The sequence below is a fragment of the Fusarium vanettenii genome, assembly GCF_000151355.1.
Source record: "Fusarium vanettenii 77-13-4 chromosome 7 genomic scaffold NECHAsca_22_chr7_11_0, whole genome shotgun sequence".
Lineage (NCBI taxonomy): Eukaryota > Fungi > Ascomycota > Sordariomycetes > Hypocreales > Nectriaceae > Fusarium > Fusarium vanettenii.
Window position 1 is genome coordinate 165039 of NW_003315863.1, and position 20906 is coordinate 185944.

The 20906-nt window shown below is 50.8% G+C and overlaps 5 protein-coding genes across 5 annotated transcripts; 2 read left to right on the plus strand and 3 right to left on the minus strand.

Moving 5' to 3' along the window:
- Positions 1-523: 523 nt before the first annotated feature.
- On the minus strand, positions 524-3339 carry NECHADRAFT_83033 (uncharacterized protein; the record flags this gene model as incomplete). The annotated part of the gene is made up of 6 exons (XM_003044454.1): positions 524-719; positions 787-929; positions 1000-1506; positions 1562-2477; positions 2526-2971; positions 3028-3339. 6 exons carry the CDS (start codon positions 3337-3339, stop codon positions 524-526), a joined length of 2520 nt encoding a protein of 839 aa, XP_003044500.1.
- A 2029-nt stretch (positions 3340-5368) lies between these two features.
- NECHADRAFT_83034 (uncharacterized protein) lies at positions 5369-10061 on the plus strand (the record flags this gene model as incomplete). The annotated part of the gene is made up of 6 exons (XM_003044330.1): positions 5369-6451; positions 6507-8033; positions 8088-9020; positions 9071-9304; positions 9361-9590; positions 9647-10061. 6 exons carry the CDS (start codon positions 5369-5371, stop codon positions 10059-10061), a joined length of 4422 nt encoding a protein of 1473 aa, XP_003044376.1.
- A 1902-nt stretch (positions 10062-11963) lies between these two features.
- NECHADRAFT_45648 (uncharacterized protein) lies at positions 11964-13416 on the plus strand (the record flags this gene model as incomplete). Its single annotated transcript, XM_003044331.1, has 3 exons — positions 11964-12278; positions 12350-12811; positions 12898-13416. 3 exons carry the CDS (start codon positions 11964-11966, stop codon positions 13414-13416), a joined length of 1296 nt encoding a protein of 431 aa, XP_003044377.1.
- Positions 13417-14575: 1159 nt separating this feature from the next.
- NECHADRAFT_83036 (uncharacterized protein) lies at positions 14576-15733 on the minus strand (the record flags this gene model as incomplete). The annotated part of the gene is made up of 1 exon (XM_003044455.1): positions 14576-15733. One exon carries the CDS (start codon positions 15731-15733, stop codon positions 14576-14578), a length of 1158 nt encoding a protein of 385 aa, XP_003044501.1.
- Positions 15734-17291: 1558 nt separating this feature from the next.
- NECHADRAFT_106275 (uncharacterized protein) lies at positions 17292-18733 on the minus strand (the record flags this gene model as incomplete). The annotated part of the gene is made up of 4 exons (XM_003044456.1): positions 17292-17968; positions 18030-18384; positions 18490-18556; positions 18612-18733. 4 exons carry the CDS (start codon positions 18731-18733, stop codon positions 17292-17294), a joined length of 1221 nt encoding a protein of 406 aa, XP_003044502.1.
- Between the last annotated feature and the right edge of the window lie 2173 nt (positions 18734-20906).

Consider the following 20906-nt stretch of genomic DNA (forward strand, 5'->3'; position numbering starts at 1 on the left):
TCGTATTTATAACAATGAATTATGTCTCGAGGACACGAATACGGCCCAAGTATAAAGGCAAAAGAGTTAGTCAAAAAGGAAAGGAAGGCAAAAAGAAGAGGGTGCTCCCCCGGGAAGGCTCGAACTTCCGATCTCCCGATTGTCTGCAAGTAACAGTCGGACGCTTTAGCCAACTAAGCCACAGGGGATGTGTTATTACGTGGCTTCATCGGTTTCAAACTTGGCTCTTGAGCTAGGACATCTAACCCAGGAGACCGAACATTTGAGATCCACGAGAGGAATGAGCAGTTTGACCGTTTCCGCCATGAGCTTCTCTAGAGGTGAGCGTACCTAGTTCCCTCATAGCATCATCCCCGTCTGGTCCTTAGTGATAGTACATGCAAAGATGGAACTAAGTCAGGGCCAATGCCAGATTTGAATACATTATCACAAAGTACATATAATCCACGCATGTTACTACACAGTCTACAAGACCACTTACCCTGTCCCTATGTCATGACTATACGCCGAGGGATTGGAGGCTTTACTCTGTAGTCTCTGACTCATTTTCACGGTCCAGCTTCTCCTTTTCTCTCTTCTCAATGGTCGTCTGCTTCTCCCACATAGCGTGGTACCGGCCTTGAAGGGCAAGCAATTCGTTGTGAGTGCCACGCTCAACGATGACGCCCTTGTGAAGCACCACAATCTGGTCAGAAGTGGTGATGGTGGAAAGACGATGTCTGCAAAAATTGTCAGAAAATGCCTCATAAAAAGAAATCGTGAAAACAGTGCGAGTCTTTTACTTACGCGATAGTAATTGTGGTTCGGCCAGCGGTAACACGCTCGAGGGCATCTTGAATCTGCCTCTCAGTATGGGAATCGAGGGACGCAGTGGCCTCGTCCAGGAGCAAGATGCGGGCATCCTTAAGAATAGCTCGAGCAATAGCGATCTATGGGTCAACAATGGTCAGTCAACTGATACAGCACAGTAGAGTAAGCGGGCTAAAATGGGCCACCTACACGCTGGCGTTCACCTCCAGACAACTTCAGGCCTCGCTCTCCAACCTTGGTCTCATATCCATCAGGGAAGCCGAGGATACGGTCATGGATGTTAGCAGCCTTACAAGCCGCAAAGACATCAGTCTCCGAGGCATGAGGGCTAGCGTAAAGCAAGTTGTACATGATAGTTGCATTGAACAAGACCGTGTCTTGCGGCACAACACCAATATTTTTGCGGAGGCTGTCCAGCGTAACGTCTCTCAGGTCATGACCGTCGATGGTAATGGAGCCATCAGAGACATCGTAGAAGCGGAAGAGAAGCTTCAGACAAGTCGACTTGCCACTACCGGACTCTCCCACGATGGCCGTCTTGGTGCCAGGGGCGACAGTGAAGCTGATGTCGTTGATCACGGGCTCGCCTTTGTTGCTCTGGTAAGAGAACTTTACGTTGTTGAAGGCTACCTCTCCTCGTGGCGAGGGCATCTTGATGGCATCCTCCTTTTCCGCGACGCCAGACGTCTCCTTGAACTGGTAATGGTTAGCAACTGTGATTACCATCCACAGGACATCAGCAAGGACGTACAATATCAAGCAAGCGTTCGGCCTCGATGAGATTGTTCTGCAGCATGGTGTAGTAAGTTCCAAAGAAGTTGAGAGGACCCTGAAGCTGGACAAAGTAGTTGATCAAGCTGACAAACTCGCCGACCGTTTGCTCGCCGATGGAGATCTTGTAGGCAGAAACAGCGACAAGAAGAGCAGTTCCGAGGGTAAAGATTGAGCTCTGGGTAAGGTTGAGGCCATTGAGCGACCACTGCACTAGGCGCTCCGCATATTGGTAGACAACCACATGATCCTTGAATCGCTGGGTTTCACGGGAGACGGCGCAGTTGTGCTGCACTGTCTCGTATGCGAGGAGAGCATCCGTCTTGATGGCTTCCATCTCGCGTGCCTTGATCGTCATATCTCTCCGCTGCTTACCACGGTATTTGGCAACGTAAATAGTGAGGAAGATGTAGGACCACATGATGAAAAAGATGATAATGGTGTAGAAAGGATCGTACTTGACGAAGAAGAAGACACCGGCGACGAAGATGTCAAAGACCATGGGAAACACTTGGAAGCAGAAGTTCTCCAGGAATGTGTTCATGGATGCACCTCGACTCAGTGCGCTAGTGACTTCACCGATCTTCTTGTTGAGGTGGAACTCGAGCGAAAGACCCAAGACATGTTCGAATGCCGCCGAGGAGAGTCTTCTAAAGAGTGATTGTGAGACGGGGATCCAAAGGACAGATCTTGCGGCACCGAGAGCTCCCTGATTGCCCTGGAGGGCGCGGTACACGACGTAGAGAGCAATTTCCTTGTACGGTAGACGGCCTTCGCCCAAGTTGTCGACCAACACACCAAGCTGCACAGGAGCCAAGACGTTGACGGTTCGCTGGCAAACCAAGAGAACCAGGCAAACGACAACGATAACCTGATACATGGGCGAGTCTTTGGGCCTAGACAGGGTCAGCTTAGAGAATCAACAGGCGCCTGTGTCTACGTACCATAGGTAAGGGAACAAGACCCGAAATCCAGCAAAGTAGTCGAGCCAGCCGGTTCCTGAAACTTGGGTTCTCTTGGCTGGCGTTGCGGGTGCAGGCACGCTGCCGTAGTTGCTAGATGAGCCATTGCCATTCTCAAGAAGAGACTGGCGTTCCTCCGGTGCCGACTTAGGTTGAGGTGGTCTCAGCTTAAACTCTCTCAGGACGAGACTACCCATCATGAGTATGAAGACGGCGATTCTAGATAATCCTAGAATGATAAGAATGTCAAGAAAGGTAGAAGGAGGTCGCAGCAACGACTTCTCGGAGTAAAAGATGCCAGCAATGACAGTCTCCAGGAGGGCACCGGCGAGCCATGCATAGCAATGCGCACTGCCCGGAGACCACGGCCCTTCCGGATCTGGCAGCAGCCCTGCGAAGAAGTAAAGCAATACACCGACATGAGATGCCTACATTCATACTCAGTAAGCACAATAGCATTGGTGGCAAGGGATCAAGAACTAACCAGATACGCGCTGAAGGAGAAGTCGACAGTGCCGTCCGAGTCATGGTGGCCACTAACTGCTTCGCGTGCAGTAATAGCTACACTAGCCACAAACAAGAGAGATAAGACAAGTTGCAGAAGCCAGATGACTCTGGTGTGAACTCGTCGGATACTCTCGGCCTTTTGCTTCTGGTCGTTATCTAGCGCGATGCGACGCGGTTCCCGACCGCGACAGAGGTAGAATTGGAGGCATTGCGAACCCAATAAAGTCACAAAAAGGAGACAAGGATAGAGGTAGAAGATGACCTTCAATCCCACCTCCGGGTTCGCCATGATTCTTAATGAATTGGGGAATTGGCCAGAAGAGAATGCCAAAGTCCCTGGTTGATCTGACGAGGGTGATGTCAACCTCGGGTGCCTTCATGCCCGGCTTATAGTTTATCCGTGCGTTCGGAATGTGATTACCAAGCATGTAGCCTACCCTGTAGTTGATGGGATGAGAACTGGGCACATACTCAAACTGACCTGTATGGATAGGCAATGAAGGAAAGGACTATATCAGAGCCTATGTTTTCTTTCAAACGGTGCTTCTGGACTTTTGAAGGACATGTGTTGGTATCCTGGAGAGTCGCGGAAACTGAAAAAACTATTAATGCTATCTTGCCACTCAGCTCTCTCAGATTGGGTACAGCGATGCGACGCACTTGAGATGGCTAAATCCTAAAAAAGCTGGACTTAACGCGACAAAGAGAAAATAGTGTATTCTAAGTGTCACTAATCTGTCAACTTATGTTGGCAAAGTAATGGTAAGGAGTCTCAATGACCATCACCCGCACAGACGTGGAATGGGCGGCGAGAATCTCACAAAACATTGAGGATATCAACATTCAGATTCTGCTAAATTTCCAGTCACGGGACAGTTGACCACACGCTGTGAATAGGCAGATAGGCCGGCCTTTTTAGTGCTGTAGGAGTTAAAGAGACGAAAGATGTACTTCCATGGCCACTGGGTCTAAGTCGCCTTTATCTGTTTATCCCTCCACCTCGCTGATTAGATCACGTCAACTCGTCCGACGTCGCCTGTTTAGGACTTGGAGTCCTTGGAGAAAACAGCCAAACTCATATCTGGCAGTCGCCCTTGCCAGTTTCGGAAGTATTTCGCCTCATCCTTGGGCTGTGTCCCACGAGACATGGTCCTCCCGGACGCAAAAAAAAAACCCCTTCATTCATTCATTCATGCTCACAGCGTTTTCGCCCGATTTCTGTAGAACTTTGGCAACGTTATCGAATACCTCATACTCAGAGTAACGTCGATTACTTGAATGATGCCATGATTGTTTGACCTCATGTTTCAGAACTGAGGTTTGGGTATCTTATGAGCAGGCAACGGGGCTTGGAGTGAGTGGTATGCATATCTACTAAGCACTTACTACTAGATTAAGCTTCTCTTTAGAATTACTTTGCAGAGACTAACAGGACCCGGATGGAACTGTAGGGGTCTTCTATCCCAGTTATCCCATCGAGGACCGGGCTTCGGCAGTAACAAAAAATACACTGCGAGATGACTTTTCGGATCACCGGATAGCTAGCCTACCTCAACGCTGAAACGATGATAAGAATTTGGAATTAGCTAGCCAATCAAACCACCGTTGGACCCTTCGAAGAATTTGGAATTTTCTTTGTCTTGGCTGCAAGGGTTTTTGATCTCGGACAAAGCAAGCCATCTAAAGCCGAGGCGATCTTGACATTTGAGGTGCAGGGGTTGAGACTAGAATCACAACGGCGGCTCGCTCTCGCTAATACCGCGGACCCCTACTAGTGAGTGGACCTGCGATGAAAAGTTTAAACGCATGAGCCTCAGTAAGCTAGCGAGTTCTACTGGGGAGTCGCTTCTGGGGGAGATTGCTGTGTTTTGATACGACATGTTTGATCATGACGGGCTGACGTTGGGTGGGAAGCCATCGAGCCCGAAAGCCCGTCCCACTATTTAAAAGCCCGTCCCACTCTTGAAAGCCCGTCCCACACCTTTAACCCCGTCCCACATAGTTAGTTACTGCCAAGAGCTGCCAAAGCTCCAGGGGGGAGTTCTCGGAGTGCCGAACTGATGCTTTGTAGATATCAAAGTCAGTATGCCAGGGGCGTCGAGATGTAAATATTTTAAGCAAGTTTCTTTCGCTTTATTAAAGTCACCAATGCGTCCAAGGTCTGGATAATCACTGACCACCTTCAAAGCAAACTTTGATGTGTGATTCCACCCTCTTTCCTTACCTATTCTTCAACCTTGGTTAATTCCTATTCACTTTTTCTTGCGTTTCATCTTCTTTAAACTTGTCTTTTTGAACTCATCTCTTTGAGTAGCACCATGACTTCCGAGAAACCTCCCGGCCTCGGGGCCGACACACCACCGCCCACGACGGACAAGAGACCATCTTCGTTCAACACTTCCATCACCGATGTCGCGAACAGTAACAACTACGACGAGGGAGAAGAGCATGTCCACGATGAGGTGCTCCAGCTCGCCAGGAGGCTGACGACCCAATCTCAACACGGCGGCGGTTTACCCCCCCTCTTCCCCCTCCACCAGGAAGGGCCTCTCGACCCCAACAGCCCGCAATTCAATGCAAAGCAATGGGCCAAAGCATTCTTCAAAGCCAGAACCCAGTCGCTCGAGGGTAACCCACCCAAGACAACAGGAGTCGCCTTCAAGAACCTCAACGTGTACGGGTTCGGCTCCGATACCGATTTCCAGAAGACGGTTGGAAACGTCCTGCTGGAAGCTGGCACGATGGTGAAGAAGCTGTTCCACAGCAAGCTTCTCCGCGGAAAGGAGCAACGAGTTGATATCCTACACGACCTAGAGGGTGTTGTCCACAGCGGGGAGATGCTCTGCGTCCTAGGCCCCCCCGGATCCGGCTGCTCGACGTTCCTCAAGACCATCGCCGGCGACACCCACGGCTTCCACATCGAAGAATCGTCCTGCCTCAATTACCAAGGCATACACCCCGACCAGATCAAAACAGCATTCCGTGGCGAAGCTATATACACCGCAGAGGTTGACCACCACTTTCCGCAACTCTCCGTGGGTGAAACCCTGGCTTTTGCCGCTGCTGCCCGCTGCCCAAAGACCATCCCTTCTGGAGTCACGCGAGACGAGTATATCGAGCATCTTCGCGATGTGACGATGGCGATGTTTGGTATATCACATACTAAGAATACCCGCGTGGGTAACGATTTTATTCGAGGTGTGAGCGGCGGCGAGAGGAAAAGGGTCACAATCGCTGAGGCATCCCTCAGCTACTCCCCTCTGCAATGTTGGGACAATAGCACACGGGGTCTCGATAGTGCAAACGCGGTAGAATTCTGCCGCACCTTGAGGACCCAGTCTGATGTTATGGGTTGTACTTCGTGTGTCGCCATCTATCAGGCTCCTCAGGATGCCTACGACGTGAGTCTCTGCAAAATCTTTCCGGAATCTAGGAACCACACTGACATGTTGAAAGGTCTTTGAAAAGGTTCTGGTCCTCTACAAGGGTCGTCAAATCTTCTTTGGCAAAGCAGACAGGGCAAAGGGGTATTTCGAGGAGCTTGGGTTTGTTTGTTCAGAACAGCAAACCACGGCTGACTTCCTGACGTCCATGACGAGTCCCTCGGAACGCATCGTTCGTCCAGGCTGGGAGGACAAGACTCCTCGAAGCCCCGAGGAGTTCTCCCAGGTCTGGAAACAGAGCCGAGACCGCGCTCTTCTGCTTGAGGAGATTGAAGACTATGTCGAACGACACCCCTTTCACGGCGAACACTACGACAAGTTCCTCGAATCGAGGCGCATGGACCAGTCATCCGCTCAACGCGCCAAATCGCCATTCACCTTGTCCTATCTCCAACAGATAAGGCTGACCATGCGGCGAAGCTTTGTCCTCCTCAGGACTGACCCTAGCCTGCTCATCACCATGCTAGTCACCAACTTCCTGCAAGCTATCATTGTCAGCAGTATTTTCTACAACTTGCCCGACACGACGGAGTCCTTCCAGCAGCGCGGCGTCCTACTATTCTTCCTCATCCTCATGAACGCCTTCGCTAGTATCCTAGAGATCATCAACCTCTATGCTAAGCGCAAGATCATTGAGAAGCATGCCCGATACGCCTTATATCACCCAAGCGCCGAAGCTTTATCTTCAATCGTCGTGGATTTGCCATACAAGGTCGTCAATTGCATAATTACGAATATCGCCCTATACTTTATGGGGAATCTACGCCGCGAACCAGGACCCTTCTTCTTCTTCTTGTTGCTCATCTTCACGACCACTCTGACCATGTCTATGCTCTTCCGGCTGATCGGCTCTGTCACCAAGTCCATTGATCAGGCCATGGCGCCGTCTGCGATCATCCTGCTTGGCTTGATCTTATATACCGGCTTTACCATTCCCCTTCAGTATATGCGAAGCTGGATTAGCTGGAGTCGTTGGGCCAACCCACTCTTCTATGGCCTCGAGTCCATCATGCTCAACGAGTTTACGGGCAGAGACTTCCCGTGTTCCGCCTATATCCCCTTTGGCCCAGGCTACGACAACGTATCGTCAGGAGGCAGAGCATGCTCCGCGCAAGGCTCTATTCCAGGGGAGGACACGGTGAGCGGCACTGCCTTCGTCAAGATTGCCTACGGGTATGATACCGCCCATAAATGGCGCAACTTCGGAGTCATGATCGCCTTCATGATCCTCTACATGGTACTTCACCTCGTCGCCGCTGAGTACGTTGCATCTGAGCGGTCCAAGGGAGAGGTGCTCGTGTATGTCCGCAAAGCCATGAAGCACCTCAAGAAGTCAGTTGGAGACATTGAAAGCGGCCAGGTGGCTTCCTCGCATCAGCAGACGTATGACGGGTGTACCTCGGGGACCGAGGTTGAGAAACAAACTTCTGTGTTTCATTGGAAGGATATTTGCTACGACATCAAGATCAAGGGGGAGCCTCGACGGATTCTTGATCGGGTTGACGGCTGGGTCAAGCCAGGCACCCTCACAGCGCTCATGGTAAGAGTCTACATATTCTAATGATCAAGTATCCCATGACTAACGAGTACACAGGGTTCTTCCGGAGCTGGAAAGACGACGCTTCTCGACGTGCTTGCTAGCCGTGTGACAATGGGTGTTGTCACGGGCGATATGCTTGTCAATGGCAAGCTCCGAGACGAGTCTTTTCAGCGGAAAACCGGCTACGTTCAGCAACAAGACCTCCATCTACATACCTCGACCGTCCGCGAGGCCCTGGCCTTTAGTGCCTTGCTCCGACAGCCATCGCACTACAGTCGACAAGAAAAGCTCGATTACGTGGACGTAGTCATTGGATTGCTTGGCATGGAGGAATATGCCGATGCTGTCATTGGTGTGCCCGGCGAAGGCCTCAATGTCGAGCAGCGTAAGCGACTTACAATTGGTGTTGAGCTCGCTGCTCGTCCTCAGCTTCTTCTCTTCTTTGATGAGCCCACCTCGGGCTTGGACAGTCAGACGTCATGGTCTATCTGTAACCTGATGGAGAAGCTAACCAAGAGCGGTCAAGCTATCCTCTGCACCATCCACCAGCCTTCTGCTATGCTCTTTCAGAGGTTTGATCGACTTCTCCTCTTATCCAAGGGACAAACCATCTATTTCGGAGATATCGGCAAGGACGCAAACATACTCGTCGACTATTTCACCCGTAACGGCGCTCACGACCTTCCCGACCGATCAAATCCAGCCGAGTACATGCTTGAAGTCATCGGCGCAGCCCCGGGCGCAACGACCGATATCGATTGGCCTACGGTTTGGCGGGGCAGTCCTGAGTATCAGTTGGTCCAGGAGGAGCTTGGAAGGCTTGCGTCTTCACCAACATCTGGGCAACCGCGTGAGGATGCTTCCGTATACAAGGAGTTTGCGGCGTCTGCCGTCGAGCAGCACACTCAGGTCACGAAGCGCGTCTTTCAGCAGTACTGGAGAAGCCCCATGTACATCTACTCGAAACTGCTTCTGGCACTGGGCTCGGTAAGGATACAAGCTGGGGACCTCTTGGGACCATGTGCTAACTGACGCAGTCACTGTTCATTGGCCTCTCCTTCTTGGATGGAGATAACACGCAGCGCGGACTTCTCAACCAGATGTTTGGTGTTTTCATCTTCCTAAGCGTTTTCCCACAGCTGGTCAACCAGATTATGCCTGTCTTTGCTGCCCAGCGTACAATGTACGAGGCTCGCGAGCGCCCCTCCAAGGCATACTCTTGGCAGGCATTCATGTCTGCAAACATTGTGGTTGAGCTCGTCTGGAACTCGGTAAGTCGAACTGAATGCCCCTGAAGCCCTCATCATAGAACTAATCTCGGTGACAGCTCATGTCGGTTTTCTGCTATGTCTGCTGGTACTATCCTATCGGTCTGTACAAGAACGCCGAGTGGACCGATTCTGTGCACTCACGAGGCTTCACCATGTTCCTGCACCTGTGGATCTTTTTCATGTTTTCCAGCACGTTTGCAAACATGATGATTGCTGGAATTCCAAGCCCTGACATGGCTGGTGGTGCCATGAATCTATTGTTGATCATGATGTTTACATTCTGCGGGTAAGTAGACACCAGAGACAAATACTACTACGGATGGAAACTTACCTGGTGTGCAGTGTTCTTGCTGGGCCTGATGCCCTTCCTGGTTTCTGGATCTTCATGTACCGCATCAATCCCTTCACCTACATCATCGAGAGCTTCCTGGGCACCTCACTTGGCAACGCCCCCATGTACTGCGAGTCCAACGAGTTTGTGCGCTTCACAGCTCCAGACGGTTCTACATGCGGAGAGTACGCTTCTGAGTTTTTGTCCCAAGTGGGAGGCTATCTCGCCGACTCAAACACGACTGACTGCCAATATTGTGCCATGTCTGAGACCAACACATTCTTGGCCAGCGTTAACGTCAGCTTTGGAAATAGGTGGAGGGACTTTGGATTCATGTGGGTGTATTGCATCTTCAACATCGCCATGGCCTTTGCTTTTTACTGGTTGGCAAGGGTTCCGAAGAACAAAAAGGCAAAGAAAGAGTAAGAATCGTTGAGGAGTGGTGTTTTTTCTCCTCTGAGGATAAAGGGGGGGACTTATAGACATGAGATTTTCCTTGGATCGTTGTACATCACTATGTTGTAAAAAGATTGTATTTAGAAACAGCAGCATTTTAATTAAATTTCTCCTTCTCCTTCTCATTTGCTGGTACCGTCAACCACTACAATGAGGCGATGATGCTAAAATTCAAGACCCGACAGTATTCTAACTGCTGACGCTTTTTATCCTAACAAATGAAGCCGAGACATACCGTTTCCAAGCAAGTGCCTTGTCTAGACGGCTTACGCCGTGATGGGGTAATAGCCGAGGAATCAATTCGTTCCACCATCCTTCATACAGAACAGCACCCCGATGCTTCGGACATACTTGGGATCAAGGCCGGTCTTCCGCCGCCTCGCTGTCTTTTTAAGTCCGTACGCCGGAAAGAGTGTCGGACTTTTGAAAATCCCCGTTAGTCCGCATGTCCGGCCTCATAAAACCTTCTTTGACAACTAGTTTATGATTGGTGGCAGCGGGATGCACAATGTCACAGCCCATATTGCCGCATGGGATGGATTAACGAATTACTTCTCACTCAGGGACCTGTCGTCCTGCTCGCTCACTCACGTCGCGAGTGAGAAGGTGAGGTATCTCACAACGTCCATCGTGAAATGCGCCCTGGACCCTGCCTATATAGGACCACCAACATGCCCTGGATAGAGACTGTAGCTACTGCACGGGGCTCATCCTCGCTAGCCAGGGTACCATGTCAACACAGAGCAGCCCATTGGCTAACCCTCGCCCGCTTTGCCAAGCCCCTGGATTTCAACTGCCGTGACGGAGTTCTCGGACTCCGGACCATGTCCTTTACCGTACCTAACCTCAAAAAATGCCAAAATTCCCTGGATCGGATATGGCAGTTCATTCATCATCCGTCTTGTCATCACCAATCCCCAGTACCCGCCAGATCCCACGCTATCCCCGGAACCTCGATATTCGTGCCCCCCTGTATGGATCCCACTGCGCAATCGAGTCAGGGCCACAGTGAGCTAGCGGTAAGCATGACTGGACCTAAGCTCCCAGGCCAATTCTCTCTGCAGGCAATCGCCTGTGATTCTGACGCGGATACAAAACAGTGTCTTGGCTGCAAGGCCCGAAAGGTAATGAGACAACACTGCTTCCTCCTATCCCTTCCATACTGGCCATTGCTGGAACTGGGGCTTGTCTCTTTCACTCATGTTGTTCCATCTTCATTCGATCATGGGCTTACAGCATTACTAGACTCGCTGCAACCGAGTTAAACCCACCTGCGATGGATGCTTTGCTCGGAGTCTGACATGCACATATCCCAACAAGAGGAAAACAAGATCTAATGTCCCAAAGACAAGGCCTCAGCCGATGTATGTTTTACTCTCCTTGGGCCCTCCTAGCTGTCCTTACCTAACCTGTCTGAGTTGGGCCAGAGACCGTGACTTCACGGCCATCCTGGAGAGGATCCAACAGGTCGAGGAAAAATGCTCACAGCTTGCGGCTGCCGGTATATCACCGCAAGTAGCCGCCGACAGAAAATCCATCAGCCTCGCCTATAATGACATGAGGAGGTACCATACCCCATTTTCAGCGTCGTCTGGGCAGTCTCCCAGCGTGAAATCCGCGGTCTCTTCGGCACCACCGAGAACTGAAGCCGATGCTATTGAAGAAGTGTCGGAAGCCAGCTGGACAAATTGTCCGAACACACCCACCAGCGCAAGCGCGCTCCTCAAACAAGTTCTTGACGACGTCTTAAGTGTCAAGCGGCAGGGCTTGGACGATAAGATTGCACACATGGACGACCATATTCGACCAGAACTTGCCAGAGCCTGTGTCCAAAGTAAGAACTTTCTTCGTTTGCCTTGGACGCCAAACCCCATGGCTCCTCTGTTGACAGCGTGTTTAGACTTTTGTGAGCACTACCAGATCGACACATTCCCGGGCTTCATCAACACGAAGCTCATGAACCTAATGCCGGACATCGTCGACATGCCCGAGATCAGCGTCGACCCAGCATCCCTTGTTCTCTATTACAGCGTGCTCTATCACGGGTCTTTGATGATCTCTGATGCAACGAGACGACAAGAAGGGACCTTGGAACAGAAAATATACATTTGCTGCCTCCGTGCCATACCAGCTTGGGAGGGGCAAGCTGCGAAGACCAAGACGGATCTAATCGCTGCAATTCTTCTTGTACGTAGGCTAGGAACTTATACAGCCCTTCCTCATCTTAATGTATCAGGAGACTCACAGTTGATTACCAGATGCGAGCCTCATTACAACAGTGTGACTTTGAGTTTAGTTGGAGAATGTACAAGCTCGTATGCGAGTGTGTGCAAACTCTCAACATGCACAAGATTGACCAGAGCTTTCCCAGCATTTTGATGAGCCCGGAGCTTCTTTCAGACGGCGCAGACCATAATAGGAAGGGCCTTTGGGGGTTGGTGCTCGTGGATCTCTTCTTTCGGCTGCTGCACGACAAGCCTGCCACAATGACGGCCAACTTGACTGAATGGCGCGTCAATCTTCCCTGGCTGAATTCAGACCCTGGACTGACGGAGCACGTGGTACCTACGTTGGTATTCCTTGTCAAGTCGCGGTTGACGTTCCTCCTCCTCCGGTTCTTTGACATATTCACCGAGGATACCCAAGACAAGAGCAGTGTGGTCAACAGCGTTGAGGGACTCTGTGGAGAGATCGAAGATTTATTCGAAGAATGGTCTCTGGTGAGTTTCCATCCTCGTCTTTTCTTTGTACATTTCCCATGAAGCCGAGCAAGAAGAAGGTTCCCTGACCAGCCATACCCGAACAGAGAGATTCTATCACAAAACAGGAGGACAACAGCGCCTTCTGGTGGATGCTATACGACCTGGTGACTACAGGATACTCCTGTGTGATGGTTATGATATACAAAATTGCAGCCCTCCAGTCCGACAGGTCTGGAACACCCTGCACAGCCGACGACGTACCTGTCACCCCTTTATCGGTCAATACTGCCCGCCGCATATTAGATCTCGCGCAATTAAGTCTGAGAAGGTATCCGAGCCCAGCAACTGCATCCTATGAGTTTGGTGCATTCCGCTGCTACGTCGCCTACGGCTGCATGGTCAATCATCTCTCAAAGAGCGACCCCAAGGAGCTTGGTTCCACCGCAGCGCAGGATATGAAGCTGCTGGAGGAGGTTGCCCACAGCACGGGCGTTATAGCAGAGACAGACCGAGACCTTTTGCCGCTAGCTCGCACGCTCCATGAACTGAATGAAGGGATTTACGCGAGTTGGAAAGAAAGAACAGGGGGAAACGACGGGATGACGGGCGAAGATGGTGGCTAAGATTAGATCTTTGGTAACACATTAGGTTACTTTATGGGTTTGGAATAGATGGTACACTTTATGCCCATGAGAAGCTAGAACAGAGATGGTTTTGAAAGAACCCGGTAGGCCGTCTATCCTACTGGCACGCTGAGCAGTAATTGAGTAACTAAGTTGAATAGCTCCTCCTCTCCCAGCTTAATTGTGTGATATCAGTAGCGTTTCTAGCCACTCTCTAAATGAAGCCTTGATTTGATAACCATTATTACTTGTCAAAATGGTGGTCATTGCCATCGTTGGAGCCACTGGTGGCATGGACAAACCCATTCTAGAACAGCTCCAAATTTCTGGGAAGCACCAGATTTACGTTCTAAGACAAAAGGTAAGTATTCTCACTGCAAAATTCCTCATGTTGAACAAAGATTTACAGCCGTTTACGGTGTTCCACTTCAGGGGTGACCTTATGCCAGAAGCTCGCATTGGCAGAAATAACAGTTCACCTTCTCTACACATCTACTTGAACACGCAAGCTGAATGGAGATGGAGTGCCACATCTAACTACAACCCTAATCACTCACGCATGGTCCAAACTACATGACACAAGATAGGGAGACCCGTTCTGCCGTGCCTCCTCGGAGTGTAATGTCTTGCAAGGGCAAGGATGCCATGACTCGGCCCAGTTCCGAGTCTGTCCAGGCCTCTTCTACTTGGCTGCAAGGGTATAAGCAGGCTGCGTCCGTTCGCCTGTGGACTGACTCGCAGGGTTTCTCCACAGAGCTAAGCCGGGCATCAACTTGCACCCGTCCAGCTATAGCTCCGAATGGCTAATATGCACCTTGTGGTCTGTTTCGTTCATCAAAAACATATCAGGACAAGGAGGAGTCTAGCTTTCTGTAGCCCCCAAGCGTATGTCAATCGAGAGCAAATAGAATACTGTAAATAGAGCGAGGAATGTCTACTGACAGCTCTGCTGTTCAAGTGTCAAACATGAGATACCAAGAATTGTCGTCTAGAATATTTAGGTGTCCAGATGATTAATAGGATACTATAAATGAGCGTGAGATGAGTTGATCTCAAGAGTAAGAAACAACAAAAGGGCCCAGCCTAGCACTACAGTCAGCAAACCTAGGAAAACCCAACTATAACACTCACACGCCCCCCCGTAACTTAATACTTCAGGTTAATACCAGTAATAACAGGGAACCATGACAACTTGATTGACCACAAATGGGGCAAAGACATACTGCATCATCTCCAGCTCTTTCTGGGCTCTTCTTAACCGCCTCTCTTCAGACTTGATTGTTTCCAATATTGCATTCTGAATCCAATACTGCATCACCAACTGAGCAGTCAGACGCTGTACCATGTAGTCATCATGCATGGGCTTCTTTGTTACAACCTTTGGTGGCTTCTGTGGAAGCTTGACGCCTTTGGTCGGCTTTGGATAGATGGCCATGAGGAACTTCTTGTCGCCTTCAGACAACTTGGTCGCTAGGGGCACATATGTGACGAGGCTGTGGGTATCTCCTGGCTCAACTGGATAGTGCATGATGGACTCATGGTCATATGCAGCAGGCTTCACCCCCTGGGTCAACCTGTCAAAGTTGTCGTGAACCTTCTCGGCGCTCCAGCCATACTTTGCCTGGATGACCTGCATATTCCAGTTGACCTTGCATTCGGGATGTTGATGCTCATGCTGCATGCCTAGGGCATGGCCAAACTCATGCAAGATGTCGTACTGTCTCTTAGCCCGTCTCGCCTCTGCTCCCATGCTGGAATCTCGGTGCATGTTCAGCCACATGGTCGGCTCCCCTCGATGGTTCTCTGCAGAACGGCCAATGAGACACTTTGACTGGTCGGTAAAGGTAATGCGGATATCAGAGTGTTCGGGATCGCCCGGCTCAAGAAACTTGAACCGGAGGCGCATCGGTATCGAGTTGTAGTGATCTGTCACGCACTTCTTGACCGTCTCTTGATCAAACTTGTCGCCGTTGAGAAAGCGTACCCTCAAATTACACCTCTCGCTAGGCCACAGGATATTGTTCTTTGCAAGGCCAGCCTTTGCGCCATCAGAGGAAGACTTTTGTCGGGTTTGAGATGTCGACTTGTGTTGAGATCGAGAAGTAAGCCTTGATCGGCCTGAACTTGCGTGTCGTTGACTGAGATGCCGGGGTTCAGCCATATCGAAATCGTAAGAATCAGAGTTTTCAGAATCAGACTCAGACTCAGACTCGGAGCTCTCAGAGTCGTAGCTATCCGATTCGAAGCAATAGCAAATGTCGTCTTCGTCACAGAAGCATAGTAGGTCGTCGTCAATCCACTCGATGTATCCGTTCATGGTAGGGAGGTAGGCAGCACGAGTTTGTCTCTTTTGGGTTAACAGGGAAAATAATTACAAAGTTGTGACGGAACAGAAAGTAACACGGGCAACGGGGAAGAAATACCTCAGGATCCCTTTGTCAAAAGTGCAAATGGTCCGCGTACCAAAGGCACTGGCTCTTCCAATCAACATGATTGGTTTTCATGCCTGATTCAACAAAGACACAATATGCCACGTTGAGTCACCATGCATAAAAATCCAATCAGTGCTGATGTTGGAGCGCCTCAATGAAACAAGGCATACACACAGCCCCAGGCGGAATCGCACTGTTCAAAGGAAGCTGCATAAAGGCCAGCATTGCTTCAGAGGGGCGAATCATAGATATTTCTCTCCCACACTTGTTCCTGGAGGGTACCCAAGCTATTGTAATTCTCCTCATATGCTGTGTCAAGAGTTGTGGGTGAATGTAGCGACCGAATGGGAGCATCAATGTTCACAGCCTGCTTGTGAACGATGCATGGCTCGAATCATCCACCCTTACCAGCGTATGCAAGTAAGCCCTGAGTCCTTTCATGTAACTTGTAGAAGGGAGACAATTCGCTCGGGGAGACAAACATGATACGTGTTCCAGTGTGACGTGTCACGAGGGTATCACCTGGTCGTCGTGCCGCGGCGGTGGCCTTGGTGAAGAGACCCCAGCCTCTTGAGATCCAGCCACTTTGCACGACAAGAGCCTCAATCATTCGGCGTTGATGTGCATCCAATCGGAATGTCGTGGCTGGCAGGTTATGCTACCCTCGGCACAGCATGTCAAGTGATTTCGTCGCAGACGCCAAACTCAAGTACACTTACCAACCGTGGCGAGGTTCTCGGCCGACATCAATCGCCTGCATCAACACAGCGTTCCAAGCTTCTGTTACGAGCAGGGGTGACTAGTGATGTTAAGACTCGGTCGACCCCATCTAGCCATGAATTAACTCGCAACTGATGCATGAACGCCGACGGCTCAAGGCGTATTACAGTGGAAGAGTCTGGCGAACATGCATGCGCATGGAGGATGTCCGGCCGATCACCAAGCTGCAGGTTCTTCATTGTCAGATTGGTGCATCTTGAAACCTTGATAGGTAGACATTAGGCCCGTGAATCTCACAACACCCCTCAACTGCCCTCACGCTGTAGTGCATGGTGTTGGTTCGGCTTCGTGCGGTTCGGCCCGCTCGACGCTCCTTGGCATGAGCTCGGGAGAGGCTGGGAGCATTGGCCAAAGGAGGCTGAAGTCAAAACAAAAAGTAAATAACTGTAATAGTTTGCGGGCTTGTTGATCAGGCAGTATGTCGAGTATAGAAGCGACAACAAGAGCATCTTGACTGGAGGGCACCACAAACCGCAACGAATCTTGCCGTGACTTTAAGAGTATCAGTCAAGAAAGACATCACCAGAACTAGCGAGTGGTTGGCATCACTTCAGCAAGTCGCAGGCGTATGAAGTTGACGATGAGAAGCCAAAAAAAAAACGTTGCCAATACCCAACCCAGACTCCAGGAATTTATTCATTAATTATAATACAAGATGTCTATTTACTCATTAGACATGAGAGCGTCCTCTGTTGTGAAAAAGGTGTTCTTCGCTGCGAGGAACTGCTTGTGGAAGGTCTCGAGAAGAGTGCCGGGGAACACGTTGCCGACGACAATCTTGAGCCTATCCTCCTTGCCTAGCCAAACGTGCTTGATGAACTTGCCCATGCAGCCCTGGTTGGCCTCGGGGAAACCGTTGGCCTCTGTGCAGGGCAGCTCCTTGATGTCATTGGGGTAGTCGTAGCGCACAAAGGTGCCGAAGCCGCCCTGGTCGGTGGGCTGCCAGCCCTTACGGTGTCGGAACTCGGTGCACCCAGGGTACTTGCTACCCTCGTTAGGGCAGTCGTCCCAGTCTCTGAAGATGTCGTATGTCTTGTTGTTGTTTTGCATGATCATGAAGCCGGTGTTGAGGAACAGCTTGCCGAATCGGTCATGGTTGTGCTGGACATCGGGGTCGACGGCGAGGGCGAGGGAGTTGTTGTGAGGCGAGATGCTCCAGTAGTTCATGAGCCATTCGAGAGGGAGGTCGAGATGGTTGAAGAGGGCGTCGGAATCAATAAAGATGCAGACGTCGTGGTTCTTGAGGATCTTGGACAGAACAGATGGCTTCTTCCAAGAATCACGTCGATCCTTGTAGGTGTTGATCTTGACATAGTAGTACTTGTAACCGTGAATCTGGGCTGCGCGAGACAAGTTAGAATGATCCTCAACCAGTAAAAGACACAAGTAAAAGCAACGTACAATAGACCCAGTGGTTAAGGGTACCGCCAGAAGGACCATGGACATCCTTGGCACGGCTCCAGCTCATTCCCTGGGGATCCCAGATCTGTCCAGGCTTGTCGAAAGGACGGCTTTCGAGGTCGACGATGCAAAGACGCTCGCCCAGAGATTCCTTCCAAATGGGGTCGGGGTGAGGGAGCTTCCATCCCCAAGCGCCATAATCGGCAAATTGGGGGGTTGTGGGCTTGACCGAAGGGATCACAAAGTCCTGAGGGCGCAGGACATGGGACTCGGCGGCGGTGGGTGTAGGAGTGGGAGTAGGAGTTTCCTCGACTTCGACTTCAACGACCTCCTCGACGACCTCGATCTCGGGCTCCTCGGTTCCAGGCGTGGGCACGGCCGGGACGGTCTCGAGTTCTTCTACAGGCTTGGCCGAGGGGAAGACAGAGGCCTTTGGAGGCTGCGCGGCCTTGGTAGCGACCTTGGGTGCGTTATCGGGGCTGGCAACGGCGTGATCGACGTCGGGGATATACTCGTCGGAGTCGGAGCTATTGGAAGCAGTCAGATACTCGATCGCGAAGCCATACAAATGGAAGAACTCACATGGCAGTAGCCGGGCGGGATTGAGTTGCATTAAGATGGAAATGGGCCAAGCCCATGAAGAATGTGAAGAAAACGGCCGCGACAAGCAGCGCTACCCGGTTGGAGCGAACAGCGCCCATCATGGTTGCACTCAGTAATCCAAAGTCATAGAAGGGAATAAAAGGAATGTCGGTATGACTTGGAGAGCGCGAGAGAGATGTCGAGTCCACGAAGGAAGCGAAGCAAGCGAACGGCGAGAGTTGGGCAGATCAAGATTAGCTGGAACGACAGGGGAGAGACGAGACGGGACGGAACAATATTCTTTAAAGACAAAAACTGAAACGCTAACGTTGTAGGCGAATAGGGGAACCCCTCCGCTGGAGCTCAGCGGGCAGAGAGTCTTGGCTAGCGGCCCACCCCGTCATGCTTCAGCGGGTTAGGGCCCTGGGCTAGCACTGTACGATTAAGGGGGAGGGGGATCAGCCTCACGCTCCGACAGACGGTAGTTGGAACTAGTACGATAAGCCCCTGAGTTATCATTGATTTATCGACTTCTAGCGTCGATAGCGGCTGAGTGATCCCTGACCGTTTCTCCGTTTGGAAGCGGCCGGGCCCTGTCCCGAGCTGACGCCGGTCCCATGTCGACGGCCACAGACCCGCCGTCATCTCCACGACTGTTGAAGCCTTCAGGGGTTTTGAGAGATGTGTAGATGACTTTTCTATGTCTAGACGCCACTGACATCCGTGCTGCCGAAGTTCAACTGCCAGCTACCCCTATCTCAACGGTTCGGCTGGTGGTGGTGCCGGTAGAGTTCCTCCTGTTGAGCCAAATGCTGAATGCGTCAGCGTAAGCGTCAGCAGTGCAGTAGGGCTGTGACGACAGGGTCCAGCCCGGCTTATCTGGCCAATTAACGCGTGTCGCATTCAAGGGTACATTTTTAGTCTCACAGTTTTGGTGGGATAGCAAGTCACACAATTCCAGTCGTTGAGAGTAACCTTGACGAAACCTACCAATGAGTGAATGCCACAGTCGCCGTTCGATTTGACAACGGCTTGCTTCTCCAGAGCATTCAACACATCCTGCACTATGGTAGTGCACTGAAGAACGGTATTAAGAACGTATATTCACTGTATGTGCTTCTTAAGATCTACAGTTTCATCAAGATTTCACTCCTGTTTCATCCTTCTCCGCGAATAAACTCACGTCATGTCCTGCTTTAGGGTAGCATCAGTCCCGCAAACTGGGGTTTCGATGATGCATGTGTGTCACAAATAAAGTTGAATAACGATATAGGGGATAAATGCATTTAATAGCCAGGGCAGGGGTTCAGCTGAGGTGAGCAGAAGTGGTGTTGATAATTGTTAAGAACAGCATTTGCTACACCTGTCCTCCAGCAGTAAGATCGCGCCCCCCTAACAGCGACTAACCCCCCCTACCGAGTGTCTCCGCAAGGGGGAACAAGCCGTGTCTTGGATCCCCTCCCTTGCCTCTTAAACTTTCCAGTTCCATTCCTGGCGCGATCAAAACGCTGCATTCCTCTCAATACCATGCCTGAACCCCGTGTTTGGTTTATGCGTTTGGATGAGACTATTTTTCGTTTGTCGAGAGCTGTTTCACTCCTTAGAGCACGCTCATTTGTCTGGCTAGTTGAAAAGAATCCTAATAAGAGACTAGGAGCCAGAAGAAGCGTCGATCTCGCCCAAATGACTTGGATAGTATGCACTATCAGAGCGCAGTGTCCTCGGCGCCCCCTGATTCAGTCGCCAGCCACCCGTGAACCCCTAACGGTTCTTCTATAGCGATATTGCGCCGAGACCTCTCTGCCATCGTAGTTGGTTAGTTGGTGAAGCTCTGACAAATTTGTTTGTTGTTGACACAAGTTGCCAAGTTTGCCTTTGTCGGTTTTGTAAGGGCAAAGTAAGCTGTTGTGTCAATTCCCCATCTTACGTCAAGCTTTGTCACTGCTCTTGCGGATCCCTGCGAAAGGTGAACTTGGTCCATGATTGCTGGATAGCCGAGGGCATTTGGAGATCACGAGAGTGTCTAGTGATAGAAGCAAAGGGGCCGAGAGCTGAATTGTACCAAGTGGATCTCTTCAAATGATCAGAAACATCACGAGGCCTTGATGTTGGTGTCCTCTCTAACAATGTGACCGTTCAGTGTATCCATGGTCTTTCGATAGGTGAGCTGGCTGCCAACGCTCGAGCTCTAGGCCGTCATACCCGACAACTCAGCTCGAGGATATGAAACGCTTCACAGACAGCACTGTATACACGCATTAGTCCATGAAAGCGCTGCTTGGGTCTCAATATCAC